General features: G+C 57.2%; 7 protein-coding genes across 7 annotated transcripts; 2 read left to right on the forward strand and 5 right to left on the reverse strand.

The window, feature by feature from the left end:
* Positions 1-2,723: 2,723 nt before the first annotated feature.
* Positions 2,724-6,494, forward strand: B0H18DRAFT_1213994 (uncharacterized protein; the record flags this gene model as incomplete). The annotated part of the gene is made up of 2 exons (XM_048036551.1): positions 2,724-2,899; positions 3,596-6,494. Exons 1-2 carry the CDS (start codon positions 2,790-2,792, stop codon positions 6,492-6,494), a joined length of 3,009 nt encoding a protein of 1,002 aa, XP_047889258.1. The 5' UTR covers positions 2,724-2,789.
* Positions 6,495-10,852: 4,358 nt separating this feature from the next.
* B0H18DRAFT_1122716 (uncharacterized protein) lies at positions 10,853-12,698 on the reverse strand (the record flags this gene model as incomplete). The annotated part of the gene is made up of 2 exons (XM_048034559.1): positions 10,853-12,277; positions 12,345-12,698. The coding sequence occupies 2 exons, from the start codon at positions 12,696-12,698 to the stop codon at positions 10,853-10,855; spliced, it is 1,779 nt and encodes a 592-aa protein (XP_047889259.1).
* A 3,217-nt stretch (positions 12,699-15,915) lies between these two features.
* On the reverse strand, positions 15,916-17,756 carry B0H18DRAFT_1122718 (uncharacterized protein; the record flags this gene model as incomplete). Its single annotated transcript, XM_048034560.1, has 2 exons — positions 15,916-17,343; positions 17,397-17,756. 2 exons carry the CDS (start codon positions 17,754-17,756, stop codon positions 15,916-15,918), a joined length of 1,788 nt encoding a protein of 595 aa, XP_047889260.1.
* Positions 17,757-18,048: 292 nt separating this feature from the next.
* B0H18DRAFT_1029385 (uncharacterized protein) lies at positions 18,049-19,147 on the reverse strand. Its single transcript, XM_048029978.1, is given in 3 exon segments — positions 18,049-18,554; positions 18,611-18,612; positions 18,625-19,147. 3 exon segments carry the CDS (start codon positions 18,757-18,759, stop codon positions 18,221-18,223), a joined length of 471 nt encoding a protein of 156 aa, XP_047889261.1. The 5' UTR covers positions 18,760-19,147; the 3' UTR covers positions 18,049-18,220.
* Positions 19,148-21,165: 2,018 nt separating this feature from the next.
* On the reverse strand, positions 21,166-22,361 carry B0H18DRAFT_1029396 (uncharacterized protein). The gene is made up of 2 exons (XM_048029979.1): positions 21,412-22,361; positions 21,166-21,351 (listed from the first exon to the last, which is right to left on the reverse strand). The coding sequence occupies exons 1-2, from the start codon at positions 22,349-22,351 to the stop codon at positions 21,305-21,307; spliced, it is 987 nt and encodes a 328-aa protein (XP_047889262.1). The 5' UTR covers positions 22,352-22,361; the 3' UTR covers positions 21,166-21,304.
* Positions 22,362-23,829: 1,468 nt separating this feature from the next.
* B0H18DRAFT_1029397 (uncharacterized protein) lies at positions 23,830-25,647 on the forward strand. The gene is made up of 4 exons (XM_048029980.1): positions 23,830-24,144; positions 24,193-24,494; positions 24,524-24,716; positions 24,784-25,647. The coding sequence occupies exons 2-4, from the start codon at positions 24,242-24,244 to the stop codon at positions 25,184-25,186; spliced, it is 849 nt and encodes a 282-aa protein (XP_047889263.1). The 5' UTR covers positions 23,830-24,144; positions 24,193-24,241; the 3' UTR covers positions 25,187-25,647.
* A 30-nt stretch (positions 25,648-25,677) lies between these two features.
* Positions 25,678-26,931, reverse strand: B0H18DRAFT_1029401 (uncharacterized protein). The gene is made up of 2 exons (XM_048029981.1): positions 26,055-26,931; positions 25,678-25,996 (listed from the first exon to the last, which is right to left on the reverse strand). The coding sequence occupies exons 1-2, from the start codon at positions 26,886-26,888 to the stop codon at positions 25,982-25,984; spliced, it is 849 nt and encodes a 282-aa protein (XP_047889264.1). The 5' UTR covers positions 26,889-26,931; the 3' UTR covers positions 25,678-25,981.
* Between the last annotated feature and the right edge of the window lie 804 nt (positions 26,932-27,735).

A 27,735-nucleotide genomic window follows, 5' to 3' on the forward strand; every position in this document is an offset into this window, starting at 1 on the left:
AATGGCGTCGATTTCCATCGGAACAACATCATTGTTCGACGGCGTGCTCGCAGGCGCAACGGGCGCCGGAGCGGACGACGATGCTGGTGCTGACGACGAGGAAGCATGCTGCCTCGGAAGTGGGTGCTTTCCGGCAGCTCTCTTGTTATACTCCCTGGTCTCGACATCAAGATCATGGATCTTGTTGTCAGCATCAATGACAATCTTAGTCCACGCCTCAAGACTATCAGGGCGGGACACAGTGACCAGGGCCTGCTTAACAGCGGGCTTAAGACCCTGGTCGAACATGGCGATCTGCATGTAGTCGGACACGTCGACATAGGCGAGGAGCTCCTTGAAGCGGGAAGCGAAATTCGCCGCGGAGCCAGTCTGCCGGAGCTTCTGCAGCTCGCGGTAGGCCTTATTGACCTGGTTAGCGTCCTCGAAGCGCTTCTTAAACGCGTCTTCGAAACGCGACCAGTCACGCAGCAACTCAGGTTGCGTGCGCTCGACGTCGTTGTACCAATAGAGGGGTGAACCATCCTCAAGGTACATGGACAGCATAAGCGCACACCTATAGCTGTCCACGACGTTCTGGAGCTCGAACGTCGCGCGGAGTTCGCGCAGAAACGGAAGGACATGGTCGGACTTACCTGAGAACATGCGCGGCGCGCGCGTCTTGACGTTGGGACCAGAGCCTCCACCACCGCTGTTGCCTTGCGAGGACACGGTGACGTTGACGGGCTGAGGTGACGTGGCCGCGACGGTGAGAGCCTCGACGCGCTGGGTCATCGTGAGGAACGCATTGCCCATTTGCGCTTGGTTGTTCGAGAGCTGTTCGGCGTGCCGCCCGAGAGCCTCAAGCGCTCGGTAGAACGCCTGGGCTGGGTCCTCGGGAGCCGGGGTAGGCTGCGGTGCTGGAGCTTGGGCGTCCTGCTGGCCGTCGTTGCCCCAGCCGTCGAAATCCTGACCTGGATTGAAGCTATCCATAATAGGTTAAGTAGTAGTATAGCCCTTACGAGCTCGGATAGACTAGAAGTAGCGGAGGGATACCAATAAAAATGATGAGCTGGCACTTGGACAGCCCAACGGAGACTACTAGCGTAGTTAGGGGTGGTCTTGCCAAACTGTGACGGGCGTGCCGGGGGCTGGCCGGGTTGAGTGTCGAGACGTAGGCGAGAGCGAGAGATCGTGCAAGTGTGTAACGGATATTCCCGTTACGGTATGTCTCGTCTTGTATGTTTGTCATTGTTTGCCTGAGGGCTCGTATGGCACGCCTGTGCACCTACGAGACCTCAGCCTTTTACCTCGTCACCGCCTTTGTATGCAATCTGTAGACAGTACCTCTTGAATAGAGACTGGGTGCAGCGCATACGAGGCACGACGAGTAAGGCGCCTTACACTTTTTTGCGCTCCAGAAAAGCTTCTATCTCTCTGGGGACTATCTACTCTAGGCAACAAACTCTCGAACCTCGAAATTCGACATCAACAAACTCTATGCTACTTTGATCATCCTCTGGCCAACTCGACAACTCGACAAGATGTCCGAGTCGACCAACACCCCGTCCGCACCTTCGCGAGGCAGCCGCGGGTCCCACAGTGGAACCCGCAGCAAGCTGAAGGCGTTGCGTGCGGAAGTCCGAGCAAAGCTCGCCGCAAGTCAAGAGCGGATCAACAAAGCCCTCGAGGAATCCAAGCAACTCGAGGCCGAACTGCTGGCAACGGTCGACGCCGCTCTGTCCGAGGCCAGCAGCCGCAGTCGGTCTTCTCGCACGAAGACCACCCGGACTGAGTCTTATCACCGCGAGGACTCAGCCGGAGCCCTCACAGAGCAGGCGCCGTCCGACCGTGAGGTCGAACAGGCACCGCGCACTGAGCGGCTCGAGCCCAATGTCGAGCCCGCTCAAAACCGCCCGGAGACCGACTCTCCACCTGCTTCGACCCAGCCGATGAAGCTCGGCACCACTCTGAGGAGTGGTGAGCGCGCCGAGCTCGACAACGTAGCCGTAGTCGAGCTCGTGCCTGGATTGAACGAGCAGCGCCAGGAGCTGACTCGTATCAGCACCCGGGAGGGCATAGGCACACAGTACTACAGTAGTACTGTGTGCAGTGGGAACGAGCCCACGCGTGTAGATACGCTCGTCGCGTGTTCAGAGATGAGCCGCGACACAAAATATATATATTCGTCGTCGAACGCCGTGCGCGCCACGACGAGCAGCCTGCTCGACGCGACGCGCGACGCGCTCAACGCTACAGGCGTCGAGCGCCACGAGTCTGTGGTGAGCGCCCCGAGTTCTAGCGCCCACCGCACTACGCTCGACCGCCACCACCGACCCCTCGTCCTCGCCTCCTCCCACTCTCTGGGCAGCCACCTCGAGCGCCCGTCTGGCGAACCAGACGCGCGCGCCGCCCCGACGCGAGTGCGAACTCGCGTTCGCGAATGGCTGGCTGACTTACCGCCAGTCCAGTCAGTGGCGACCGACGACCTGGTACCTCCCGGTACCAGATCGCCAATTCCTCCCTCACCGGCTCCTCAACTCTCCCTTCTGGTCCCGCGCCTCGACTTGGGAGGTCCCCTCTTCGAGTCCGATGACTCTGGCGACCGTCACAGCGGCTCTGGCGACACGCAACACAGCCGCATGACCCAGGACTTGAACGACGCGCGTTCAAGTCCAACGCCGAGCCGCAAGACTGAGCGGACCATGGACAACGCGGAGCAAGGAGAGTGGAAGGAGGACAGGGGGCAGAGGAGTAGCGAGGTTGAGGAAGGAACACAGGGACAGAGGGAGGAAGGGTGCGGGGCGAGCAGGATGCACGAGCACGAAGGCTCGACAACCACAGGCACGTACTCACCGTACGTCCCTGCATCGCCGCCTCCGCTTCCAGTGCCCGCGCCAGCACGCGTAACGACGGACGAGAGGTTCGTCGTGCGTCCTATTGACCACGAAGACGGCACTTCCGCCTCCAGGTACGACTGCGAAGTCGTACCGGATGTTTCGCGGGATAGCACGTCTGTGCTACGGGACGACCTCGCGGTCGTACCCTCCAATCTCCGAGGCAGTACGCCCAGGATACGGGACGACCTCGTGGTCGTACCGTCCATCTCGCAAAGCGACACGGCGGACGCGCAGCAGTGCACGTCCGACGTGTCCCATTCATCCATCACCGACCGATGGATAGCGAGTACGCCGAGATTGATGCTCGACGTACACGCTACCGACCAGCATAAAGGGTCGAGAACTGAAGGTACGCCCCTGATGGACGTACCCACCTCGATACCTCCTACCTTGCCCGCATCCGCACCAACAAGCGTAGCGACGAACGTTCAGTTCGTCGTACGCGTTGTTGGTCATGAAGACGGTGCGTCTGCGCTACGGGACGACCCAACGGTCGTGCCTCCCATTCTGCAAGGCAGAGCGCATGCGGTAGGAGACGACCTTGCGGTTGTACCTCCTAATTCGCGAGGCAGCACGACGGACCTGCAGCGATGCATGTCCGAAGTGCTCTACTCAGCTTCGACCGTCCATTGTGCAGCGCGTACGCCCAGCCTACTGCTAGACGTACCCGGTGGCTATGACCACTGCGCGTCGACCGTCCCTGACCCTTCGTCTGGCAGGCCCATCGCTCGACCAACTGCGACGCCACACGGCCTGCACGTCCTCACGGAAGTGCAGGCCCCCAGTTGCTCCGATGTAGCTGAACCTCCTGAGGTTCAGCTGGCCAGGTCGTGGGACGACCTCGACGACATCTCCAGCAGCCCCCAATCGCGCGCAGCCGACCTCCGAGAAGACTTGCACTCCCAACCGGAAGTACAAGCCCCCGGTAGTTCCAAGACAGCTGAACATCTCGCGGTTCAGCTGACAGGTCCACGATACAACCCCGACCGACTCGACGAAGCGGCGGACCTCGGCCTCGACTTCGACCTCGACCTCTCCAGCAACAGCATCCACCGCTCTCTCCGCGATCTTGGTGCCCCGACGAGCGCGCTGCCCGACGATCGCGTATTCCCGAGCAACGCGCGAGCTCGAGATCGCGACCCGACTACTGCACTACCAACAGTGCAGCGGCCGGCGCTTACGAAACCCGACACGCCAGACCGGTGTCCCGACCGTCAACCCGGCGAGAACTTTACAGTTCTCGCCGAGGGCTCGCGTCTAGGGAACCCCACCCAACGTTCCATCGACTTCTCCGTGGTCTCCGACACCCATGGCGACTACGACGGGCACCACGAGTCGGAGATCGCACGCGAACTCTGGGGAATGCGCGTAGGACCGAATGACGGTCAGGGCGGGGACGAGGGCGATATGAGCGAGGGCGAGGAAGTGCGAGAGGTAGATGAGGAGGGTCAGGCAGAAGGAGGAGAGGGGGAAGGGTGCAGGGCAAGAAGAGAAGTCGAGCGAGTCGAGCGGGATAGCTCGACGACAGGTACGTCTTCGATAGACGTATCTCTTCCTTCCCTACCACCATCTCCTATCCCACTACCATCGCCTGTGACGACCACGACAACCAGTGCGGTTGTCGTAGCAGTCACCGCACGCGACGATGGTACAGTCGGCCCAGGGGGCGACCTACAGGTTGCGCCCGGCACGGCCATACAATGCGGTATGATCGGCAAGCGAGTGTGCCCGACCGGCGTACCCAACGTCTCTGCGATTCACGCGCAGACATCGAACTTTTCGTTCGACGCCGGATTCGAGGAACCTGGCGGCGACTCGAGAAGCGAGTACCTCACGGTACTCGCCCCGCCGTCACCAACCCCTGTCCTGATACCACCATCGGCGACAACCACGACCACCGATGAGGTCGTCGTGGCATCCACCACGATGGACAGGGGGAACGCCGACTCACCAGACGTCCGACAGGCTGCACCCGAGCCTGGATGGCGACCTTTGGGACGCTACATGCCACCTGCACGACGCATCCACGTGCAGCAAGACCGATGTGAGCCAGCTACGGTCGACGGCGATGTGAGCCAGGCCAAGTACCTCGCGGTACTTGACATCTCCAGCGAGCGAAGTCAGGACCCACCGCGGAGCATGTCCAAGATGGACATGCTGCCGTCTTCCCCGGACCCAGCGCAGTCAAACGAAGGGACGGGGACTGATGAAGTCACGTCGGTACTTCCAGGGCAAGGGAAATTTGGCGAGGACGAATCCTCGTCCTCGCGGGTACAATTACCTGGACCGTATGGTGTGGCAGGCACATCCAGCTTACCGGGTGATGCACCCGCATCGAATGACGCGACGACCAGGGCGTCGTCGCGCGCCCATAAAAGGGAACATCCACCGCGAGGGCTGGATTCATCGGACTCGGGTGAACGACGACGTTCAACGACTACCGATGGTATCGAGACCGAGCCGGCGCGAGCGCAAGGAGGAGATACCTCCTCTACGAGGGGGGGTACTCTCTTGAGAGGGGAAGGGAGCGGGGCCTCGAACGGCCGCCGCTCATTCCACAACACAAGCAGTACATCACACGAAGATGTACTGGCCTCGAACCCAGCAGCGACACGGACGCCAAGCCGTGAGCTTGACGTACGGGCCACCCACGGGAACTCGACGCGAATGCCAGCTACTCGCACATCGAGTAGTTGGCGCGATGTACAGGATACGGCGCGAGTGGCCAGTACATCATACAATGGTGTATTGGGACCAGATGTAGTGTCGGGCCGTACGTCCAGCGTAGTGCTCGACGTACGAGCTTCACGTCGGACATCGAGACACGTACCACCTGTACCACGCGCATCGAGTGATCGACTCGAAGTGCAGGATACGGGTGACCGTCGCAGCCACGACATCACTCGGGAAGCCAGTACCTCGCGCCGCGAAGTACTGAGACTGAACCGAGTGTCGACCGCACTGGATCGTCCAGTAACCGTCAATGTGAGTCGATGGCCGAGTGACAAGAGGTCGCGCGAGGAATGCTTCAGCCTCCTTGCAGACCAACTTGACCACGACTTTGACGAGGCCGATGTCGCGGCAGGTGCTGGCGAGTGGGACATTTGGGCTCACTGCAAGAGGTCAGCACTTAGCTGTGGGCATGCCATCGAGGAGATGTCCCCGCGACCGAGGACATATTCTCGTGCTGCTCAACGAGCATGGGACCACTTCCAGAGGGAATTGGAAGTGGTTCCTCTCGAGTTTGATCCTCTGCTCATTGCACCATTACCTATGGAGATGGTGCGATATTGGGCCTACAACAAGCTGGGATGGCTTGTTGTACCACCTCGCAGTCAACCTCGGGATGACTCCGACTGGTATAACTCCTCTGATGAGGAGCCTCATACCACCACTCGTGAGGAGTACCCTGACCAGATTGAGTCGGAGTACTTCTCCGAGTCCGAGCACCATAGCTCGTGGTACTCACGAAGTTCAGGGTCTGAAGAGACAAACTCGGTAGTAGTCTCTGACTACTACGAGCAGTCCGAGATGGAGGATACCCAAAGTTCTTCTGCACTATCTGCCGAAGATGAGGGTAACTCGGAAGATGCAGACTACTACTCCGAGTCCGAGTAGTAGTCTACGTTCCTGGTTGCATAACTCCATCGAGTTATGTATGACAATGGTGAACGGTTGTGTCTGCTCACTGACACGATCTAGCATGTCGTTGTCTACAGTTCAACATCATCTTTGTTTTGCCACTTGCTACCACCGTTGGGTTGTTGCATATGTTTCCTTTCCTTTTCCTTTTTTCTATCTGTTTCTCTGGTTATCGCTGGGACCCGTGGTCGTGTCCAGTGGGGGAGGGTGTAACGGATATTCCCGTTACGGTATGTCTCGTCTTGTATGTTTGTCATTGTTTGCCTGAGGGCTCGTATGGCACGCCTGTGCACCTACGAGACCTCAGCCTTTTACCTCGTCACCGCCTTTGTATGCAATCTGTAGACAGTACCTCTTGAATAGAGACTGGGTGCAGCGCATACGAGGCACGACGAGTAAGGCGCCTTACAAAGTGCGAGAGCAGAGGACAAGGGCGCAGGCCCGAACACTGGTGTTGGCAAGACGAGAGACGTACAAAGCGGAGCGCCAGCTATCTAGGGAATCGCGGGACTCGCCGAGAGCCAGGTACAGTCGATGAGTGACTCGAACAGGAACCAGGATACATGCCAAATCGGGAAAGCGGGAACACTGTGGCTACGTAGACCGTGGCGCATCGTATCGCGCTGTACAAGAGTCCGTGGAGAGTCCGTGCGCATACTAACGCGCAGTACAAGACCATGGCGCATTGTAACGCACCGGTAAGAGTCCATGTGTAACGGTGTGGCCGTTACAGGTGTGGCCAAGTTGTGGCTACTCTAATGCAACAGCACGTGATCGTGTTTTGCGTCCGAATCTAGTACTTATCGTAGCGGCGCAAGCACCGATCCCCGACTCCTGCATGGCACACAGCTGCTCAGCGTGCCACAGCAGCATCATAGTGTATACTATGTATTGTGATATTGTACCATTGAAATGGTATTGAGACTCAATGATAATTGGAAGCCCTCACGCCCGCGGCTTCGCCGCCCGGGCGTCTCGGGCTTCCACGAGTCTGAGCTACACGGCGAACTTACTTAAGTACTGTAATACATAAGTACTACTATATCGGGTCACGATCTCGTCCACCTTAGCATTCGACAAGCCCTCCTCACTCTGTATGGGCCATAATGACCTTAATTATTGTGAGAAGGTATGTTAAGAGACCTCAGAAATACGAGAAAAATATGAGAAAAAATATACAATCATTGAGTCGAGCTCAGTAGCTAAAGTTCTGGTCGAGAGTAGGGTGAGCCACACTGCTTACCAGAAATAGGTATCATTGCAAAGGGTGATTTTTCCTGCACACAGATCTCAGTGTATTGGCCTCAAATTTTGTACAGGCATTACAAGGATGCATTAAGACATGCTACAATTTATTTCATAGCTATAGAAGGGGTGATTGTTGAATGAGGCTCGAGTGACCGACTACCTAGACTGTCCGAGATCGTGACCCGATATACTGTAGAATTTAATTCAATCCGGCGCGGGTTGTGACGTGTGACGGCCGCGCCGCCTGAAGACGGCGCGGCGCGGGCGATGGTGACGTGTGACGCATGCGCGCAGACGGTGCGGCGGCGCGTCAATGCGCTCAAAACATCACCAAAATGTGTGCTGGAGACCGCCGCCGGAGGCGGCGAAAAATATATGCATTTGTCACGACCGGCGGGGCCCTCCGTGACCTGTGACAAGGGCCGTTTTCCGGTGCGGCGAGGGGCCTTGTGACGTGTGACCGCCGGATTGAATTAAATTCTACAGTAGTACAGTGCATGCGAGGGCTCCCAACATAATAGAGGCCCTCTTGCCTTCGGGAGGAGTTATTTGGTGGTCAAAGATCCAGACGTCCAGACGCAGCCAGATGCGCGGTCGGATCCAACTGCCTCGAGCTGCCTCGTAAGACACTCGAGCATTGCTGCGATACCGCTTATGGGAATTATAAGTCACGTTTTTCTCACGGAGGGAGCGGCATCGCCGGCTGCGAACGACTTATGGTCGACAAAGCCCCCTCCGGTCGGAGTCGGGGACTAGGCACGCATTAAAGCCGTGTAGAAGCTTGTAAGTTAAGTACAAAGCTCCATTGTTCATCCAATCGAAATGATCATCCAAATGTCCTCCGTGAACCTCTGCACTCCTCGTCTGACGAATCCGCTGTCTGTTACTTTGGGTAAATGTGCCTGAAAGGTCATGCATGTGGTAAGCTGGGTTGACATCCCCTTTTACAGGCTGTCTGGATACTGGATACTATTGCCCTAGCGAGGCATGATATTCTCGATGAAGCGCAACCTGGAGGGACTGACCATCTGAGCGGCGTGCACCCTGCTCGCCGCGAGCCTCCTCGGAAAACTGACCTACTTGCGATGGGCCGAGCGCATCCCATCCGGCGTAGAACCCGGTATCGCACGCAAAGGTACGCCTTGCCTGCCCCATCGCCGCGTAGATCCGCCTGACAGCACCCCCAGAACTCACGTCCGCGCTATGGGACGTCGAGCGAAAGCCCGTGCACTTCCAGTTCGACCACTACCAGCGGTACGGGCTGGACGCGGAGCTCCAGTGGGCTGCACTCGTGCCCCATGACGGCCTCGTCCACGTCGCAAACTCAGACGGGCACGAACCGCAGCCGTACATGCTCTCGATGTTCCACCAGCTGCGCTGCCTCGACGTCCTCCGCGCGTAGTACCGCGTGCCGCTCGAGGAGCGCGACATGGAGCGTGCGCGGCACTGCATGAACTATATCCACCAGATGGTGCTGTGTCGCGGGGACATGCACCTCGAGACGTTCCTTGCGGACTTTTGGAGCCCCGAGAACGTCGACCGGAGGGGGACGTATCGGTGTCGCGACTTCCGTGCGGTGTATGATGCGGTGGAAAGGAATCAGCAGGACCATAGGCAATGGTTGGATGGGAGGAACACGACCACATAGCTTGTATGAGGCATCGCTTCCTTTCAGTTCAAAATGAGGTGTACGATGGGGTCATAAGTATGTGTTGTTTGAGTGGCCGAGTACGCAGCACGGCATCTCGATGGAACTCGGTAGGCTCTAGCAGGATGTACCGGCCGTGCAGCGGCTGTAGACGAGCCAATGCTGCCCCGTCCTACCAGTCAACAGGTCTGACAAGCCAGTGCGGTGTCAATTCGGGCTTTTTGAAACACGGTTTACTCCGGGAAGGCCTGTCGTACCACCGATAACTGCGCCGAGATCCATAGCGGGAACTCGGCTGAGCCAGCGGCGCGCCAGTCTGGCAAACCGACTTCTGGCGAGCGATGCTGTCATGGTAAAGGGAAGCACGCATGCCGGAAGCCCTCCTTCCTTCACTAAAGTAGCACGGAAGACTGAAGTGCGGACTAGTGTGGGCGCATCGGGGTAACGTCGAGTCTGACAGGCGTCGGGCGCTGCGAAGCTGAAAGTCATGCTGCGAGGTTATCGGCAACACATGACTGCGCCGAAATGGTTGTGTGCCGCAGTGCGGCCGGAGGGAAATTGGAATAAGAAGCGTAAGCCTCGACGCGCGTGGACTCGTACGAACAGACGCACCCGCTGAGTTCGACATCGTACACTGCCGTCACCATGCAGGCCCGCACCTCCCTCTTCGCGCTTGCTGTCCTCCTCCTCGTCGCGATGTCGCACGCCGCGGCCGTGGTCACCCCGGAGAAGCGAGTCGCAGGTTCGTCATTCTTATCGTATAGTTCTTGTCGTGTTTGCTGACTCGAGCTGATTGATAGACCCCATGAACATGGATGAAGACGGTACGCCTATATGACAGCGCTGGCTGCCCGTACGGATGTGCTGATATAATGGCATTGTCCCAGACCTCGTACGCGTCCGCGCGATGATCTGAGAGGCTGCGACCTTGGTAATGGTAGACCTCCGAGAGGAGGAGGACGCAGGCTAATAACTCTTCACATTCAGCAGGTTGGCGGAAACAGGACCAAGACAATCGGACTTACGCAACAAGTCGCAGTCCAATGACTTCCCCGTCGTATGTCCAGAAGTATGGGCAGTTTGCTTTCGGATATACGTAGTCCGTAATCCGTACTAGTAGATGACATCATCAGAGAATGCCAACCGTTGCAATCCAGAGTTTAGCTGAACAAGGCGGAGAGATCGTTGTGAGTATCGATATCTTTGGTTCGATTGCACCGAAATGATGAGGGGCTGGACAAGTGTCCGACACGCAAGCTGCTCAGTATACTGGCCGATGATAAAGGATCTACCCGACAGGTATGATGCGGTGTACGTCAAGTATGCTTTCGTAGGCGCAAACTTAAGTGCACATCTTGCTACCGAGTACTTGTCCCCTTAATGAAGTTCGTGGCCCTCTCGCGACCCGCGCACACCGGCCACCATGGCCAAACGGGCCCTACGCATGGTTCCGTCGCGCGAGTTGCAACCTCGTCATTTGCTTCAGGACCTCGGTGCCATCCTCCGAGCCTTCCCCGTCAAAGACAACGAACCGCGAAGAGCGCCCAAGGTCAAGGTGAGGGAATAGCGAGTCGAGAAAGCGAGCAACGATATTGATGTCGGACGTGAGCGAGATGCAGAGAGGCTCGTCGACGTGCAGCTCTCGAAGCGCACACTTTGTCGCCTCCGGATCCGGCGCATTGTCCGTGTCGGAGTAACTTGAAGTCTGCTGTTGGAAGGCCTGGGAGAGTAGGTCGAGGCCCGTCACGTCGTCTAGAGACCACAGTCGCAGACACTCGAGCTCAGGACATGTATGCGCGATGTCACGCAGATGGTCGATGGTAAGAACAAGACCTGGCAAGTCGATCGATCGTACCGTGGGCCATGCCGCTACCAAGCCAGGGACACTGGTATATGTGGATGCATCGGGGTTGACCTCCTGGATCTCGACGTCCCGGAGACGTTGAAGCGCGAGCAGCGGACAAGCCACCGGGTGAAAAGGCGTACCAGCTGACGTTCCGCCGATGAATAGAGGTTGAGAGAAGCTAGGGTCGATTACACTAAGCCTCAGTAGAGACTCAGCATTCCGGCGACGCAGCACGTCGAAGGTCGCGTGGAGCGCGACCGCCACTGCCGCTGCATTGGGATCATCGTCGTCAGAACATCTAAAACACATCTCCATGTCCTCTAGTCCGGGCGCAGCTATCGCGTGAGCGAGCACCGCCATCCCCGTCGTGCTCCCTTTGAGCAGGAGACGCCTCAGGTTCTCAAAGGGACGAATGGGCGGAACGTCCACGTCGTTGTCCGCCTGAAAGTCGTGCGTACCGCCGCGTTCGACCATATCGATCTCGAGCGCAGTGAGGCCATGGATGGTGGAGATTGCAGCTAGGGCGGCCCGGGTGAGGGCACGACGAGATTCGAAGATGCAGAGGGTCCGGATTGTCTGACTAACGAAACAGCCGCTAGGTACCGACCGCCATAACGGGTACCAGAAGGCTTCGTGCGCCAATTTTCGGAGGTAGAGCTCTTCGAGGTTGGGGAGAGCCTGCAGCACAGCAGGAAGCATTTGCTTGAAAGCATGTCGCCGCATGCGGTACGCGTATTCGTACGTCTGACAACCGTTCTCCCTCATATCCTCGTCTTCGGGAAGGCTAAGGACACGAATTGACGGGGAAGTCATCGATATTATTTCGGGTGTGGCATGCTCCCATATGAGTTCGCGCAGATTTGGGAAGAGCGGCCGGCCATGTGCGTGCTGCTGAAGGAAAAGGAAGATGGAAGGTTCTATTGTATCCTCTGTTCCGTAGCGGAGGACGTGAATGAAAGGCGCATAGTGCTTGAATCGAGCCCATTCCTCCGGAGAAATGGGGCCTGGGACGTATTTCTGGTACACCCATCAGTGAAGAGTCTTAAGATCGTATAGCATTGCAGTCTGCTGGCACATCACTCACATAGTTGAATTCGTAGCTACACGGATCAATGCCTACAGCCATGTCCTCGTTGACCTCGTCATCTGATTCATGTCCTCCCATAGATTCTTCTTCATTCGTAGGCCACTTGACGGAGCCGAGACTGAAGCTCCGTAAGACAGCCTCGCATATGGTGCTCAGCTCCAGCCGTCTCCAAAGAACCCTCACAGCCGACGTGTGGAACGCACGACACACCCGTGCACACCTTGCCAGAGCAGTTCTCGCAGGGCGATTCCGTTCGTCATTGACGTAGAGATGGTAATTTGTTTGTGGTGCAAGTTGGCCGCATATCTCGTCCACTAGCTCGAGCGGAATCTTGCAGGTATAAAGAGACATCCGGCGCTGGAACGGTGTATGCGCATGCCCTTGTACGCCTGGCAGGCAAAGGCTGCGCTAGCAGGACACTGGCACTGAGCAGTGCGCTGAGTCTGTTCAAGCTGAGGTCGCGGATATTGAAGAGTAATTGTGAGTGACAAGGAGAACAAGATGAAGGCCAACAATACGAGGACGAGGGATGAGACAACGTCGTAGTAGCGCCGTGAACATCACGGTCACTTGATTCGCGTCGCGCGGTCGGGACGCGGCATGGCGTTTGCTGTCAGGCCCGGGCCGTACATACCATTGACTTACTTACATGTCAACGTTTCAATGGTTGAACGTTGACGTTGAACGTTCAGAACGGTGAACCTTCCTCAGCACGGAAGGTATGTAACACGTCCTATCCTTTTACCTTGAGTACTTGAGTGTCCGTCCTGTCAAGGCGAGCAGGCGACCGTCGTAAGGCGAATATGGGGTGATAAGTACCGGATACTATCGGGTTTTCGATGCACATAACGCAGCCAGAATCCTGACGGTCTGATACGACCATGCATGTCACTGCATGTACGGCTGGATAGGTAAAATTCGATTTTCCGACCGACGACGACTCTAGCGCATACGTCATCGCTTCGTGAAGTCCTGCATCACCCAATCGTAGCGTCCACGATAAGTACTGAACTGAGACACTGTCATATGTCACACTACATAGAGTGGGTATCCCACGTATATATCATATTACATGTTCTGGGATCGGGAAGGCTCGGAAGCCTGAGCAGGCGCAGGCGCGGGGGCGTCTTTGCGCGTGCGGTTTGGAGGTGCATACTCACTAATAGTCACCCAGTAGGTAAGCCACAGATACTTACGACGGGGGAGGACAGTCGTATAACATACTAGGTTTGTCACCGTGCCATGGTACGCTCGTAGCGTCTCTGGCTACATGTAAGTGAACCGACGTCCAGACCCCCGATTTTGCATTCTCATCACATCCTTGCGCAGGGTCGTCCTCCTAACTAGCATTCGAGATCGTCTGCAGCGCTCCTCCTGCGCACGGCATCTGGGCCTGAGCGCTGAGACCCCCTGAACCTGCCCTGGGCCCGCGATTCCCGGCAGACGCGTCAACCTGTGCACGAGCTGTCGACCACCGTGTATGTATCAGCCCCCTCCGTATCGCCGCCAGACCCTCGTAGGCCCAGAAGTGCACCGGTCTTGGTTACTCGTAGGCTGGTAGGCCTGAGCTGGACATCGAAGCGGAGTGTCGCGCAACGCATCCAGCGACTCAGGCGATGTGTACCTTGCTTATCGGATGCCGTGCGTGCCGGTGCGTCCAGTGTCCACTCTGCGTCCACTGGTAGGGGAGGGAAGCACGCCAGACAGTAGCGCGCGGTCGGCTTCAGGACGTACTTAAATTGAGCGTGCGCGTCCGTCCGTCCCTGGGCAATTGGCCCCCAGTCAGTTGTTCCCAGCCCATAGTGTGCAATCTAGCAAAGTGCGTACCTCGTCCCGAGCAACTCGTCGTACACATTCAAGTTGATTCTGATCGTCGTCATCGTTCGACTGCGACGACAGCCCGCCGTGCCACTTGTCGCAACGCAGTAACGGTGAAGCTCAGGCTGGAACTCCTCCTCCTCACGTGCGCATCTCGCCCACTCGCACAGATTTCACTGCGAGCTCACTGTCGTAGTCCGTGCCGTCTTTGACCCGATAATCAACGCCACCGATGGCGCCCATCAAAAAGCCCGTCATAAGCCGACCTCCAAGGCCCAGCAATAAAAAAAAAGAAAAGCGCACCGACGAAAGAACCGGGCGGCACTGCGGAGAACGGTGCTGTCAATGGGAACAAACCCACCAGTAGCAGCTCGACGTCGCACGGCCAGCAGGATGGGCGGCAGCAGCGCGAGAACCAAGACGACCCGTACACCGGTTTTCCACAGCTGATAACTTAGCACTGTGGATGTCCGACACGGCGATTTGTTCCCAGTACATACTACATATGCCTCTCCTCGTCGACGCTCGTCTTCATGGCCTTTCATTTTGTCCGCTCGCACCCCGCTTTTTTAAGCACGGTGGACTCCGAGAAGACCTGTCGTACCACCGATAACTGCGCCGAGATTCATAGCGGGAACTCGGCTGAGCCAGCGGCGCGCCAGTCTGGCAAACCGACTTCTGGTGAGCGATGCTGCCATGGTAAAGGGAAGCACGCATGCCGGAAGCCCTCTTCCTTCACTAAAGTAGCACGGAAGTGCGGACTAGTGTGGGCGCACCGGGGTAAGCATCGACACTGGCAGGCGTCGGGCGCTGCGAAGCTCAAAGTAGTCATGCTGCGAGGTTATCGGTGGTGCGACACATGACTGCGCCGAGATGGATGTGTGCCGCAGTACGGCCGGAGAGAATAAGAAGCGTACGTCTCGACGCGCGCCGTGGACCTGCACGAACAGACACACCCGCTGAGTTCGACTCATCGTACGCCGCCGTCACCATGCAGGCCCGCACCTCGCTCTTTGCGCTCGCTGTCCTCCTCTTCGTCGCACTATCGCACGCCGCGGCCGTGGTCACTCCGGAAAAGCGCGTCGCAGGTTCGTCATTCTTATCGTATAGTTCCTGGCGTGTTCGCTGACTCGAGCTGATTGATAGACCCCATGAACACGGATGAAGACGGTACGCCTGTGTAACAGCGCTGGTTGCCTGTACGGATGTGCTGATATGATGGCATTGTCCCAGATCTCGTACGCGTCCGCGCGATGATCTAAGAGACTGCGACCTTAGTAATGGTAGACCTCCGAGAGGAGGACGCAGGCCGCTAACTCTTCACATTCAGCAGGTTGGCGGAAACAGGACCAAGACAACCGGACTTACGCAACAAGCCATAATCCGTCGACCGTCAAGAAATATGGGCAGTTTGCGTTCGGATATACTAGTCCATACACCGTAGATATATGACATCATCAGAGAATGCCAACCATTGTAGTCCAGAGCATAAAAGTTAGTTAAACAAGGGGGAGAGGTCGTGGTGAGTATCTTTCGTCCGAGTGCGCTGAGATGAGGGAGGACCTGGACAAGTGTCCGTCACGCATACTGCTCAGTACACTGGTTGACGAAGAATCTACCTAACGAATAGGTCGTCAAATCAGTCTCATAAGATGATTCGGCGCACGTTAGGCGTATGCCCTCGTGGACACAAATACATCTTGTGCTACACAGTGTCCCTCTGCACTCGTGCCCGTCTTGCGAACGCACATCAGCCACCATGGCCAGACGAACTCTGTGCGCGGTTCCGTCGTGCGAGCTGCAACTTCATCATTTGCTTCATGACTTCATCCCTTGAGCCGTCATAGACGACGAACCGCGAACAGCGCCCAATGTCAAGTTGAGGGAAAAGCGAGTCCAGAAAGCGAGCGATGAGATGGATGTCAGACCGGTGCTCGATGTAGAGCGGATCGCCGACGAGCAGCTCTCGAAGCGCGCACCCTGTCGCCTCCGAATCCGGGGCACTGTCCGCGTCAGAACTTGAAATGCGCTGTCGGGTGGCCTGGGAGAGTGTGTCACGCCCCTCCTCGCCCCCTAGTAGTTCCAACGCTGCTAGACACTCGAGCTGAGGACATGTACGCGCGATGTCACGCAGCGAGTCGAGGGTAAGAGAATGATTTGGCAAGTCGAGCGATCGTACCGTGGGCCATGCTGCTACCAAGTCAGGAACACTGATATGATCGCTGCAGTACTCCTCCCGGATCACGACGTGCTGGAGACGTTGGAGTGCGAGCAGCGGAGAAGCCACCGCGTGGAAAGGTGTAGCAGCTGCTGTCCCGCTGGCAAACAGAGGTGGAGAGGAACTGACGTCGATCAGAGCAAGCCTCCGTAGAGACCCAGCATACCGGCGACGCAGCGTGTCGAAGGTCGCGTGGAGCGCGATCGCCAGTACATCGTTACCCATTTCCTCCAGAGACTCCTTATACCATATCTCCATGCCCTCCAGTCCGGGCGCAACTATCGCGTCGGTGAGCGCCGCCACCTCCGCCGTCGTTCCTTTGAGGAAGAGGCTCTTCAGACCCTCAAAGGGACGAATGGGCGGAACGTCCACGTCGTTGTCCGCCTGAGGGTTGTGCGTACCGCCAGACTCGACCAGATCAATCACGAGCGCAGTAAGGCCACGGATGGTCGATATCGCAGCCAGAGCGGCCCGGGTGAGAACACGATGAGACTCAGAGATGCAGAGGGTCCGAATTGTCTGGCTGATGAAACGGCCGCTAGGCACCGACCGCCACAACGGATACCAGAATGCTTCGTGCGCCAATCTTCGGAGCTCGAGCTCTTCGAGGTTTGGGAGGGCCTGTAGCACGGCAGGAAGCATTTGCTTGAAAGCATGGCGCCGCATGCGATAACCGTATTCAGACGTCTGCCAGCCGTTCTCCCTCATATACTCATCTTCGGGAAGGCACAGGACACGAATTGACGGGGAAGTCATCGATATTATCTCGGGCGTGGCATGCTCCCATATGAGTTCGCGCAGATTTGGGAAGAGCGGCTGGCCATGGGCATGCTGCTGAAGGAAAAGGAAAATGGATGGTTCTATGGTAACCCCTGTTCCGTAGCGGAGGACGCGTACGAAAGGCGCATAGTGCTTGAATCGTGCCCATTCCTCCGCAGAAATGGGGCCTGGGACGTATTTCTGGGACACTGATCAGACCATGTGTCATCACAGTCTGCTTGCACATCACTCACGTAGTTATATGGGTAGGTATGTGGATCAATGCCTACTGCCATATCCTCGTTAGCCTCGTCGTCCGCTCCATGTCCTTCCCTATATTCTTCTTCATTCGTGGGCCACTTGACAGAGCCGAGACTGAAGTTCCGTAAGACAGCCTCGCACATAGTGCTCAGCTCCTGCTGTCTCCAAAGAACCCTCACAGCCGGCATGTGGAGTATGCGACACACCCGTGCACACCTTGCCAGAGCAGTCCTCGCAGGGCGATTCCGCTCGTAGTTCACGACGTCGAGCAGTTGGTCATCCATTTGTGGTGCAAGTTGTCCGCATATTTCGTCCACTAGCTCGAGCGGAATACTGCATAGAGAGGGGGACATGCGGTGCTGAAACGGCAGAGGCCGTGTGACGGCTTGAAGAGATACTAGTACTGTAGACGAGCAGGTGCCGAGAGCAGGCGAGCGAGAAAGCAAGTGTGAGGGTGAGAGCAGCTATGCAAGAACGGGCGGGCGGGTGCGAGCTAGTGAGAGCGAGAGCGCGAGCGGGCAAGCAAGGGCAGGCGGATGGGCAGGAGTAGACGAGTCCGCAGGTACCAATTGACTCGCGATGGCCTGCACGGCGAGGGCGAAGGAGGTCCAAGGTTGAGAAGACCACAGGGCCGGCTCTTTATGCTTATGGATGTCGCAATTGATTGGGGGAACAATTAGGTCGAAGCAGGTGTCACCGAGTCGGCTGACAGTACAGAGACAAAAGACATGTTAGGGGCTGAGTTGATCATACAGCAGGACAATATGACGAGGAGACGGTCAGCGGGTGACTAGTGGGTGTCCGACGTGTCGCTCTCTCAGTGTCCCACACTTCCTCTCGTGATAAAATACTGAAATCTACTACTTCGTACGCCTTGTTGATGTATGAGCAGCACGTCGGGACAATGTTCAGCCAGAATGAAGGCCAGGGTATCCGTGCGATGCACACACATCGACTGGTGCCAACAGCCTGATAGTACTGCACCGCCGTCGACGATGAGCAAATAGGGACAGATCATCAACAGGCCGATGGCGGCGCTGTCCCAGATGTCTGGCCAGGCTATGTAGCAACAATGAGTGGACATGGGATGGTGACGACTCAGTCGCAGCAGTGAAGGATGGTTCCGGTGCCTCCAAGCCACCCAAGTCCGACTCAGAGTGATGGTTAAGTTAACGTTATGGACTGACAGAGGCGAGAGAGTAAGCCAATCACAGCTCACAATATGCTCAGTACGCGAGAAGCATGTTTGTTACGAATACATAGCGTCGCAGCAACCACGGGTCGAGGATTCGAGCGAATGACAGAACACGTCGTACGGCAGAGTCGACGCCTTGTGTCGTCATACAGGGCAGTCATAGCCGATGTATTTCGCTTGTAAAGTTGTTATCCACTAAGCTCTCGTATGAAATGAATCTGATCACGACACACACCTTTTTCACAGCATCGACAACCGCCACGAAACCGACGTGATGGCAGCTTACACTCATCGAGGCTTGATGGCGGGTCCCGTCGGCTTCTTAACGGACCCTCTTGTGTCGCTCTGCTTGATAGGGCCAGGGATGAACTCGCTCCACATCTTCAAACCTGGTAAGACTGCAAGTAAGTATCAACAGTATGAGACCCACCGTTTACAACGGTCTGAAATAACATGGGGATGTATGCTTACCAACGGAAAGGATATGGGGCGCGTCCTAAGTGGTGATACGACTTAGCTATGATGAATCTGCAGGCTGAGGCTGAGCAATGTCCACCGAGAATGCGCCAATCCCCGCACCTTATATACAAGTGCCCGCTCACACCGCCTCCTGAAGTTCTCAAACGTCAGCCACGCGTCTTCTGGATCTCCGGCGACGCTCCATCGGAACGCTAGTCTCGTGTCCCAGAATTTGACAGCGGGGCCGGTCCGAACACGTTGCCCAGCACGAGCCGCATACAATTAAAGTCGGAGGCTGTGCGAAGGCAGGCGTGTTGGATGGGTCCGAGAATCGAACGGCAGTGCCTGTTGAGGAATGCGCTGACCCTTGGGTTCACGACCAATCGTCGATTTGAACGTAAGATGACGGAGGACTTGCGTGAGTTTGTCAAGGGTCAGCGGACTGCGACATTGCCTGAGAGTGAAGGAATATCGCACTGCCCGCCCGCTCGAAATTGAACCTAATACACATGCGTAGCTTGGCGCCTGTGTATTCGGTTTCAAGGTCGGGTTCTCAGTCATGGAACGTTCCACTCGTCAGCGTGAATGAGAACGAAGGAATATTGTAAGCTCACCATGTTTGCGGCCGCCAATCACAGACAGTTCATGCCTCACTATGAGAACAAATCCTCTGCGAAATCGGTAAGTAACTCATATCCGAGTACCAGTAGAGCTCACTCTCTAACGTGTACCTGTCATAGCCTAGGACCCGCGCAGCTGATTTGCCCAACAATATCATCTACAAAAAATTCCCCTTACCCGTACACTGAACACTGATGCGGTGACAGCAGTCTGGAATGGCAGATCGACAATGCGTGGATAGGACAACCCGAGGCGCGCGATCTACGAACAAGTGCACAAGAAGGAGCTACGTCGCAAACCCGATACTCCAGGCCTATCGTGTTGCGCGAATCGCAATTCCGGACCAAGTGATCAAGGCACACGCGATTGCGAGTCAACCAAAGGGAAAGTTCAGTCACAGAATCTACTCCGACATGAGAGTCCACGACTCACCTGGAGGGGAAGCCAACGCTGTAGAATACGACATGCACCTAGCATTGGTACGTCTTGGGGCCGGTCGGCTTGTTAACTGGCTTCATAGGTCTCACGACCGTCGGCCTGTTCAAGGCCCCGATAGGGATCACTTGCACCGGAGGCTGCGTCGACATGGACTGCGGCCGCGTGCTGGTCGTGCCATTCCTTGTACGATTGCGAGTCAGCGACCACGCTCCGAGCCCACACGATAGCAATCACGTATGCTACTCACTTGGAAGATGAATAGTACATCGCGTTGGCGAACATGTTGCGATCTCTGACTCTGGGGTGCGGGTCTGCTGGTCTAGCTTGAGCAGCCGGGCTTATATACCGGAACCCGAGAGCGGGCAATTGGCAGTGTACTGAAAGGCCGCGTCCACAAAGAGATAACTACACAGTGACACGTTCATTTCCGCCTCGAGGTTTCCTGCTGGGGTCCGTGCGTACCTGTCTTCTACTGTCTTCTCCGCGCCCACATACAGTAGGCCGCGGTGCGGGCTACCAGCTGTAGAAGCTTCGACAGGGTCCTCACTCGTTGTTCCGCAGGGTTCCTTCAAATAACGATCGAACGCAATCAGCGTCGCCTGCTTAGTGAATAGCGAGGTACATACATGCTTTCACGACAGATGGCAGGTATGTGTAAGTGGATTACTGCGACTGTCAGTCAGAAGTAGAGACATATTTACCGATAGCTTCGTACGCACTATACAGAGAGGAGCATGTATGACACGTTGTATCAAAGCTTCGATGCGTGAGACCTGTGTGGACTCTGAAGAAGTCAGGTTCATTCAAGCCGCGGCAATGGGAATGAGCAGCGCACCAGTGAGCTTGGATATTGAACCTAGACACGGCTTCGGTCAAAGGCGATCTCGGAGACCAACTCACAGCTCAGAGAGCACATCGTCTGACTCGTGGGTAGCGCAGGACGCAGGCAACGCTGCGTACACGTCTGCTGAGCGGGCAATGCCTACATATATCACCTGGCTAACTTTGCACGACTCGAACACACGTTCTTGTCCTGAATCAAACGCAGCGCAGTATCTCGGAGTGTGTGCAACGCGGCCGGGCAAGGCAGCTGCATCAGCGGAACGCAGACGCGGATAAGGCAGAACGGACAAGTCGTAGCTTACACGACACGTGGTCCAACTACTTGTAGTAGTCCTGGCGTAACATCTACGGACGCGAAGGACCGTCCAACATTCGGTCAGCCGTCATGCTGGCTAAAAAGAGGCCCCTCAGCCTCAGCTCGACGAGAATATGAACCGAATCCTATCACTCACCGTCCCGCCGTGCCCGCTGCAGCCTAGCCACTATATCCATGACGTCGTAAGTTTCCCGGACTTCCGGTTGGCGCCGTGAGGTCCATATCGCCACCACCGAGCATCGCTCAGGTATAAGCTGAGGAAACAGCGAGTCCAGGAGGCGCGCGACGTTGCTGGCGGTATCAGGCAAGATCGCCTTCAGGGGTTCCTCGAAGCGCAGCTCTCGAAGTGCAGACGCAATCGTGTCGGACGCTGCAGTATCCAGGCGGAAGGAGCGGCCTTCCATCGCTCCGGGCACGTCGAACCAGGACCATGATAGGCACTTGGCCGTCAGACGTTCAAGTCGAGTGCATGTGCGCGAGATGACCTGGAGAGACTCCATGTTGACGGCGAGGCCTGGTAACGTGAGGAACCGTAACGTCGGCCAAGCCGCCACCAAGGCTGGGACATTGATACATAGGTACTCCCTGTCGCCGCTCAGTCTGTACTGGTGTATCATGACATCCTCAAGGCGACAAAGCCCGAGCAAGGGACCCGCCGATATGGGGAAACGTGTGCCGGGTGCTGTCCCTTTCGGAAACAACTCTCCGCTGTATTCACGGAGGCTGAGGTGAAACTTTCGCAGAGTCGTTCCAGTTCGGCGACGCAGGTGATTGAAGATCACGGTGAGTGCGTCCTCCACCAGGACGGTATCCCTCGTTTCCGGGTCCCAGTGCCAGTCCCCGCAGGCCAACTCCACAGCCTCCAGTTTGGGCGCAACAATCACACTGATGACGGCGGCCACCGACGTCGTTCGCCCGTCGATCTGTAGGCGCTTCAGCTGCGCGAACGCACCGACGGGTGGCGTAGCCTGGCCATAGTCCATCTCTGGACTGTAAACACCGCCTCTTTCGTCGAGGAACACCTCGAGGTCGGTGAGTGTCCTGATAGTGGACAGGGCTGCGAGAGCCGCTCTCATGAGGGCGCGACGCGACTCGCATATGTGAAGACTGCGGATGTTCTGGATGACGAAGCGGCCGTGGGGCGTCGACGTGAATGGAATCCAGAAGGCCTCATGCCCAAGCGGTCGTAGCTTGAGCTCTTGCAGCTCCGGGAGACGCTCTAGGGCACTAGGGAGAAGTTGTTTGAACGCATGTCGGCGCATGCGGTACCCAAACTCGCGCAACTGAGAACCGTTCTCCTCTTCGGCATGGTCTTCAGGGAGGTGAAGAACACGGATGGTCGGTGTGATAACGGACACTACCTCAGGCGTGGCATGTTCCCATACGAGCTCGCGCAGATTGGGGAAAAGCGGCTTGCCACGGGCATGCTGCTGGAGGTAAAAGAAGACAGAGGGGTCGATCGTCTCCTCGTTCAAGTAGCGGAGCACACGGACGAACTGGGCATAGTACTCGAAGCGCGACCATTCCTCCGTGGTGATGGGTCCTGACAAGTATTTCTTCGCACGTCGTTCGGTCAGAAGAGCAATAGCACTAAAAGACATGACACGGGACTCACATAGGTAAAAGGATAGTCATACGGATCGATCCCCACTGCCATATCATCGTTCGCCTCGTCATCGGACTCTGGTCCTCCTCCCCAGGTGTCTTCGTCCTGCTCAGGCCACTTGACAGAGCCGAAATCAAAGTTCGACAGGACAGCGTCGCAGGCGTGGCCCATCTGCTGTTCCCTCCAGAGAATCCTGATCGCTTGCTCGTGGAAGGTACGGGACGCCCGTGCACACCTAGCGAGAGCCGTACGCGCAATGCGACTGTCTTCGAGACTGATGTCACCATCTTCCAGATCCTGAGCATGAGCGTGTGTCGCCAGCTGTTCAAGTATCACGCCCAAAAGCTCCAGCGGAAGCCGACTCGGAGCGGACGGTGGCATCGCGCGGTGTTGACAAACAAGTTGTAGTCTGAGCAGCTCGTGGCCGAAGACAGTGAGCGACGAAGCTACTGCGCCGTGACAATGAACGGGACACGCGTTGCAGGGCTACCACTTGGTGAAGCCGCTTGGCGGTGTAGTATTGCCGTCCGTGCAGACAGCGAGGAGGACTCTGAGGAGGAGACACGGTCACGGTCAGTAGCGCCCGTGCTGTCCTCACCTGATCGTGTTTCGCGTGCGTTCAGCCGTCCCTGTCGCTCCTCCTCCTCCTCTTGTGCTCCTCCTCTTGTGCTCCTCCTCCTCTTGTGCTCCTCCTCCTCTTGTGCTCCTCCTCCTCCTTGCCTTTGCCTCTTCTCGTCCCTTCTCCCTCTCCCCGTCCATTCCGCCTGCATACTCCGCCCCCGCCGCCTGCACAGCCTTACGCGCGTCGCCGAGACGAGTCGTTCGACATCCCAAACACCATGTTGCGTGCGGTCTTCCGGCTCAGAGGTCAGTCTTTCCTTTCCTTGTCTGATTGCTCCTATTCGTCTCCTCACCCAACTCGCCTCCTCGCAGCCTCATTGCGCACGCATCGTTGAGACCGTGCCACAAACGTCCCATACTGCTGCCAGTCACTGTCTCGCGTGGAACGGAGCGCTGCTTCCCGTTCTGCGTGACACCGCCCTGGCGTGCTCCCCGCTCTCCTCGCTACCCGCAGCCGTCACGCGTCACGCAGGGCTATCCAACATCTGAGAAGACGTTGCTTACGACATCTCACACACATCGCGCTGGACTTGGCGCACAGCCCTCGCTGGACGACGCCGCGCCCCAACCGCGCCCTGCCTCACTTGTGTTCACCCAAACACGGAGCGCGCCCGCAAATCGACGTGACCACGTCTTCGGATAGTACGTGTCCTGCATTCGTACTGCCCCGTGTCTGCGCTGACGGCGCAGACCGGATGATGAACCGTCGTCTCGGCATCCCTACGTACGACAATCCATCATGTCTGCACACTCCCCTAGCCGCCTGAGTTGGCACGCTGCCGCTTACGGTTCCTCCTCGCTCACAACAAACGGAAACAATCGGGGTACATCGCGGGTCGCGCGCTCGGGGATGCTTTCCACGTTACTATCCATCTACGATGTATCACAACCGTATTTCGGCTCGGCCGCATATGTCCCTCGCAGCGTGCGCCATCGTACAGGCGCGACACACGGACGCAGCCTACTCCATACGCGCTCGCATCGCGCTCCCAGCTGAGTCTTCCCCGTGAAAAGAGGCGCATTCATTGGACGGCTCTCGCAGTCGGCCAAGACCTACGGCGAGACACCCGTCGTCAGCGAGCTCAAGCACCGACATCAAGAGACCACTCACCACCGTTCGCCGTCCCGACTCCACGACATGTACGACCACTCGGCGCACACTGCCCTGGCCGAACAGTAGGCCGAGAGGACGGCCTGCGTCTGTCGGCAAGACGGTTAGCACATTGTTGTCCGACGACGGCTCAGAGACGCGACTCACCGATGCCCTCTTGGCCTCTTCAGCCCACACATCTGTACCTCACCCGCCGAGGCACTCGTCAGCGCTCTCAAGTCGCCATCGCCTCTCCTCGATGTGGTGATCCACAGGTCGCGGACGGTTGTGCGTGCTGGGCGGGAGCCGCGGGCGGGCGGCCTTTGGTACGCCCGTTCGGCTCAGCATCTCCCGCGTGCTGCGACTCTTCGGAGCAGGGCTCGAGTCGACCGTCGCAGGGGCATGCCAGGACTCAGGCCTGCACGTCTTGCGACGGCCACACCGAGCGACCGACGCGGTACTTACGCCACGGCACGTCCCAGACGTCCTGCATTGCTCAGAAGGTGCGACGGGCTGCAGCATCGTACGAGGTGGCGCAGACGTCCTTCCCCGACTCGTCGCATACAGCCCAGCCGTACTCGCCTCCAAGCCTGATGCGCAAGCGAACGCATTGTCGCTGGACGTCTTCCTTCCTCGCACGCAGACACTCTGCCATCAGCGTCGCCTCCAGCCCGCTCGTCGACAAGGTCTCTCCCGCGCGCCGTCCGCAGCCGTGAGTGATGTCGCGCTGTTCGGCGGTGCTACCTTTCTCTGGGCAGGTGCTGTCGCGAGATCATGGGGAACGGCGCGGGCAGGATGCGGACCGGGAGCTGCAATTTGGGACGATAGTAGGGCCATGTACGCAGGAGCTGCACGCGTGACCTCATGGGCCCGCATCCTCGCCGTCTTTCGCCGCGTGAGGAGCTACGTCGAGCACGGTAGCATGGGCGGAAACACGGCAGTGTCGGCGGCGGTAACCTGCGTGCAGCAAACACGCAGAGATGCATGCCCGACGGCCCCGTGCGATGTAGGTACAGAGAGCATGTACATAGTCGCGATGGATATATTTATTGGAGGTCTCTACTACACTCGGATATAGAACGCGAGAGACCATCTGAGCCGGTGAACGACGAGCAGCCTTCGGGATGCAGATAAGTAGATCCCTGCCTGCGTCCGGGCGTGGTGCGTACGCGTCTGTCTAGTGATTTGAGCTATTCTCGACGCGGCGACACACCTCCGGCCGTTACCACTGAACTATCTCATCCGTTGAGACAGTAAAGGAAAGTAATAACAATTCGAGCAGATATCACCACGACACCACGATCTATTGGAACATAACATAAGACGGAGTACTACTAGTTTGACCCGTGCAGAGCGGGAGAGGTAGCAGAAGACTCCGAATTGGTCAGTCTACAAAAAAGGATACTGAGTCAGTCTTCAGCCCGACGGCGAGACACTCGAGTCGTCGGCGAATATCACATACCATTTCGTCGTCGAGTTGCAATTCCTTCAATTTCTGCCTTACACCATGGAAGGGCGACGGTCCCCGCGGGCGGGGCCAGTGACACAGGCACGGGACCCAAAAGCGTTCAGCGTCGAGCTGGTGAAAAAGTGAATCGAAGAAGCAGGCGACCCTGCCGATTTCGATGGAGGAGGAGGGCATGAAGTAATCGTGCACGCAAAACGCCCGAAGTGCAGGTCTTCCTCCACTAGGCTCCCCAATGGGGCCAAAAGCAGAGGAGGCCTCCAACCGGGAGAGGCTTTCGACAAATTTCGTTGACAACTTCCACACCGTGAGGCTTTCAACCTGGGGGCACGTGCGCGCGATGTACTGCAGCGTCTCAGGAAAGACCACTAGTGCAGACAAGGCGAGCGTTCGTAGCCTGGGCCATGCATTTACCCAGCCAAGGATGTTTGGTTCCGCGTAGTACTTGACATCCCTGAGGGCCTGTAATATCATGACATCTTGCAGTGCACGAAGCTCGAGCAATGGGCTCCCTGGGCCAGTCGCTTGCGTAGCAGTTGCCGCTGGGTCTGGAAGGAGGGGCACGTCCGCGTCCGTGTGGGTAAAGTGGAACCTTCGTAGAGACAGCGCATTGCGGCGACTGAATAGGTTGAACATCACGTAGAGCACATCCGAGTTCCCTTCTGGTATGTCGACACCTAGGTCGATGTCGTCGTCTAGGTTGCCCTGACATACTAGCTCCACATCCTCGAGTTCGGGGGCAACGATCACGTTGACAAGGTTCCTCACCCCCATGAGCGGTCCATTAAGATGTAGGTGTCTCAGGTTTGCGAACGGGGGAACGGATGGCATTTCCCAGGCCAACTGAGGATCATTCGAATCGTCCTCGTCAACACCAGAGACGAACACCTTGAACTCGAGCAGCCCCTCAATTGTCGAGATGGCCGCAAGGGCAGCTCTAGCGAGGGCGCGAGGCGTCTCTGTTATGTCAAGCGTGCGGATGCTTTGGCGTATGAAGCAACCGTTGGGTCCCGGTTTGAGTGCGTGCCAAAAGCCCTCGTGTCCCAGCGACCGAAGCTCGAGCTCCTCGAGGTCGGGGAGGGATTGTAGTATGGTGGGAAGGAGTTGCTTGAAAGCATGCCGCCGTGTGCGATACGCGTATTCATGCACCTCGTGGCCATTCTCTTCCTCATCGACGTCTTCGGGTAGGCGCAGTATGCGAATTGAAGGTGACAGGACCGACACCAACTCGGGTGTTGCATGCTCCCATACGAGTTCGCGGACGTTCGGAAAGAACGGCATGCCGCGTGCGTGTGGCTGAAGGAACAGGAAGACAGTGGGGTCGATTGACCGACTTCTCGAGTAATCGAGCACTCGAACAAATGGCGCATAGCGCTCGAAACGCGACCATCCTGAGCGGAGATGGGTCCCGGTACATATCGCTTTGCGGATACAGAGATGAGAATGACGTGTAGCATTGTAGTCAGTCAGAGGAGAACTTACATAGGTTGAACCCGGTGGCGTGCCGGCAAACCCGCGTGCATGCAGCAAGGGTACGCCGTTCCAATGCGCGGTGAGGATGGCGGTTTCGAGTCAGAATGTGCGAAGAGAAGTACTGGAATATCTCCTCCAATAGCTCTGGTGGAAGGCAAATACTGGAGGATGCCATGTTAAAGTGAACGTAGACAGTTGTCAAGGA

The sequence above is a fragment of the Fomitopsis serialis genome (assembly GCF_022376445.1).
Source record: "Fomitopsis serialis strain Sig1Antser10 chromosome Unknown B0H18scaffold_82, whole genome shotgun sequence".
Lineage (NCBI taxonomy): Eukaryota > Fungi > Basidiomycota > Agaricomycetes > Polyporales > Fomitopsidaceae > Fomitopsis > Fomitopsis serialis.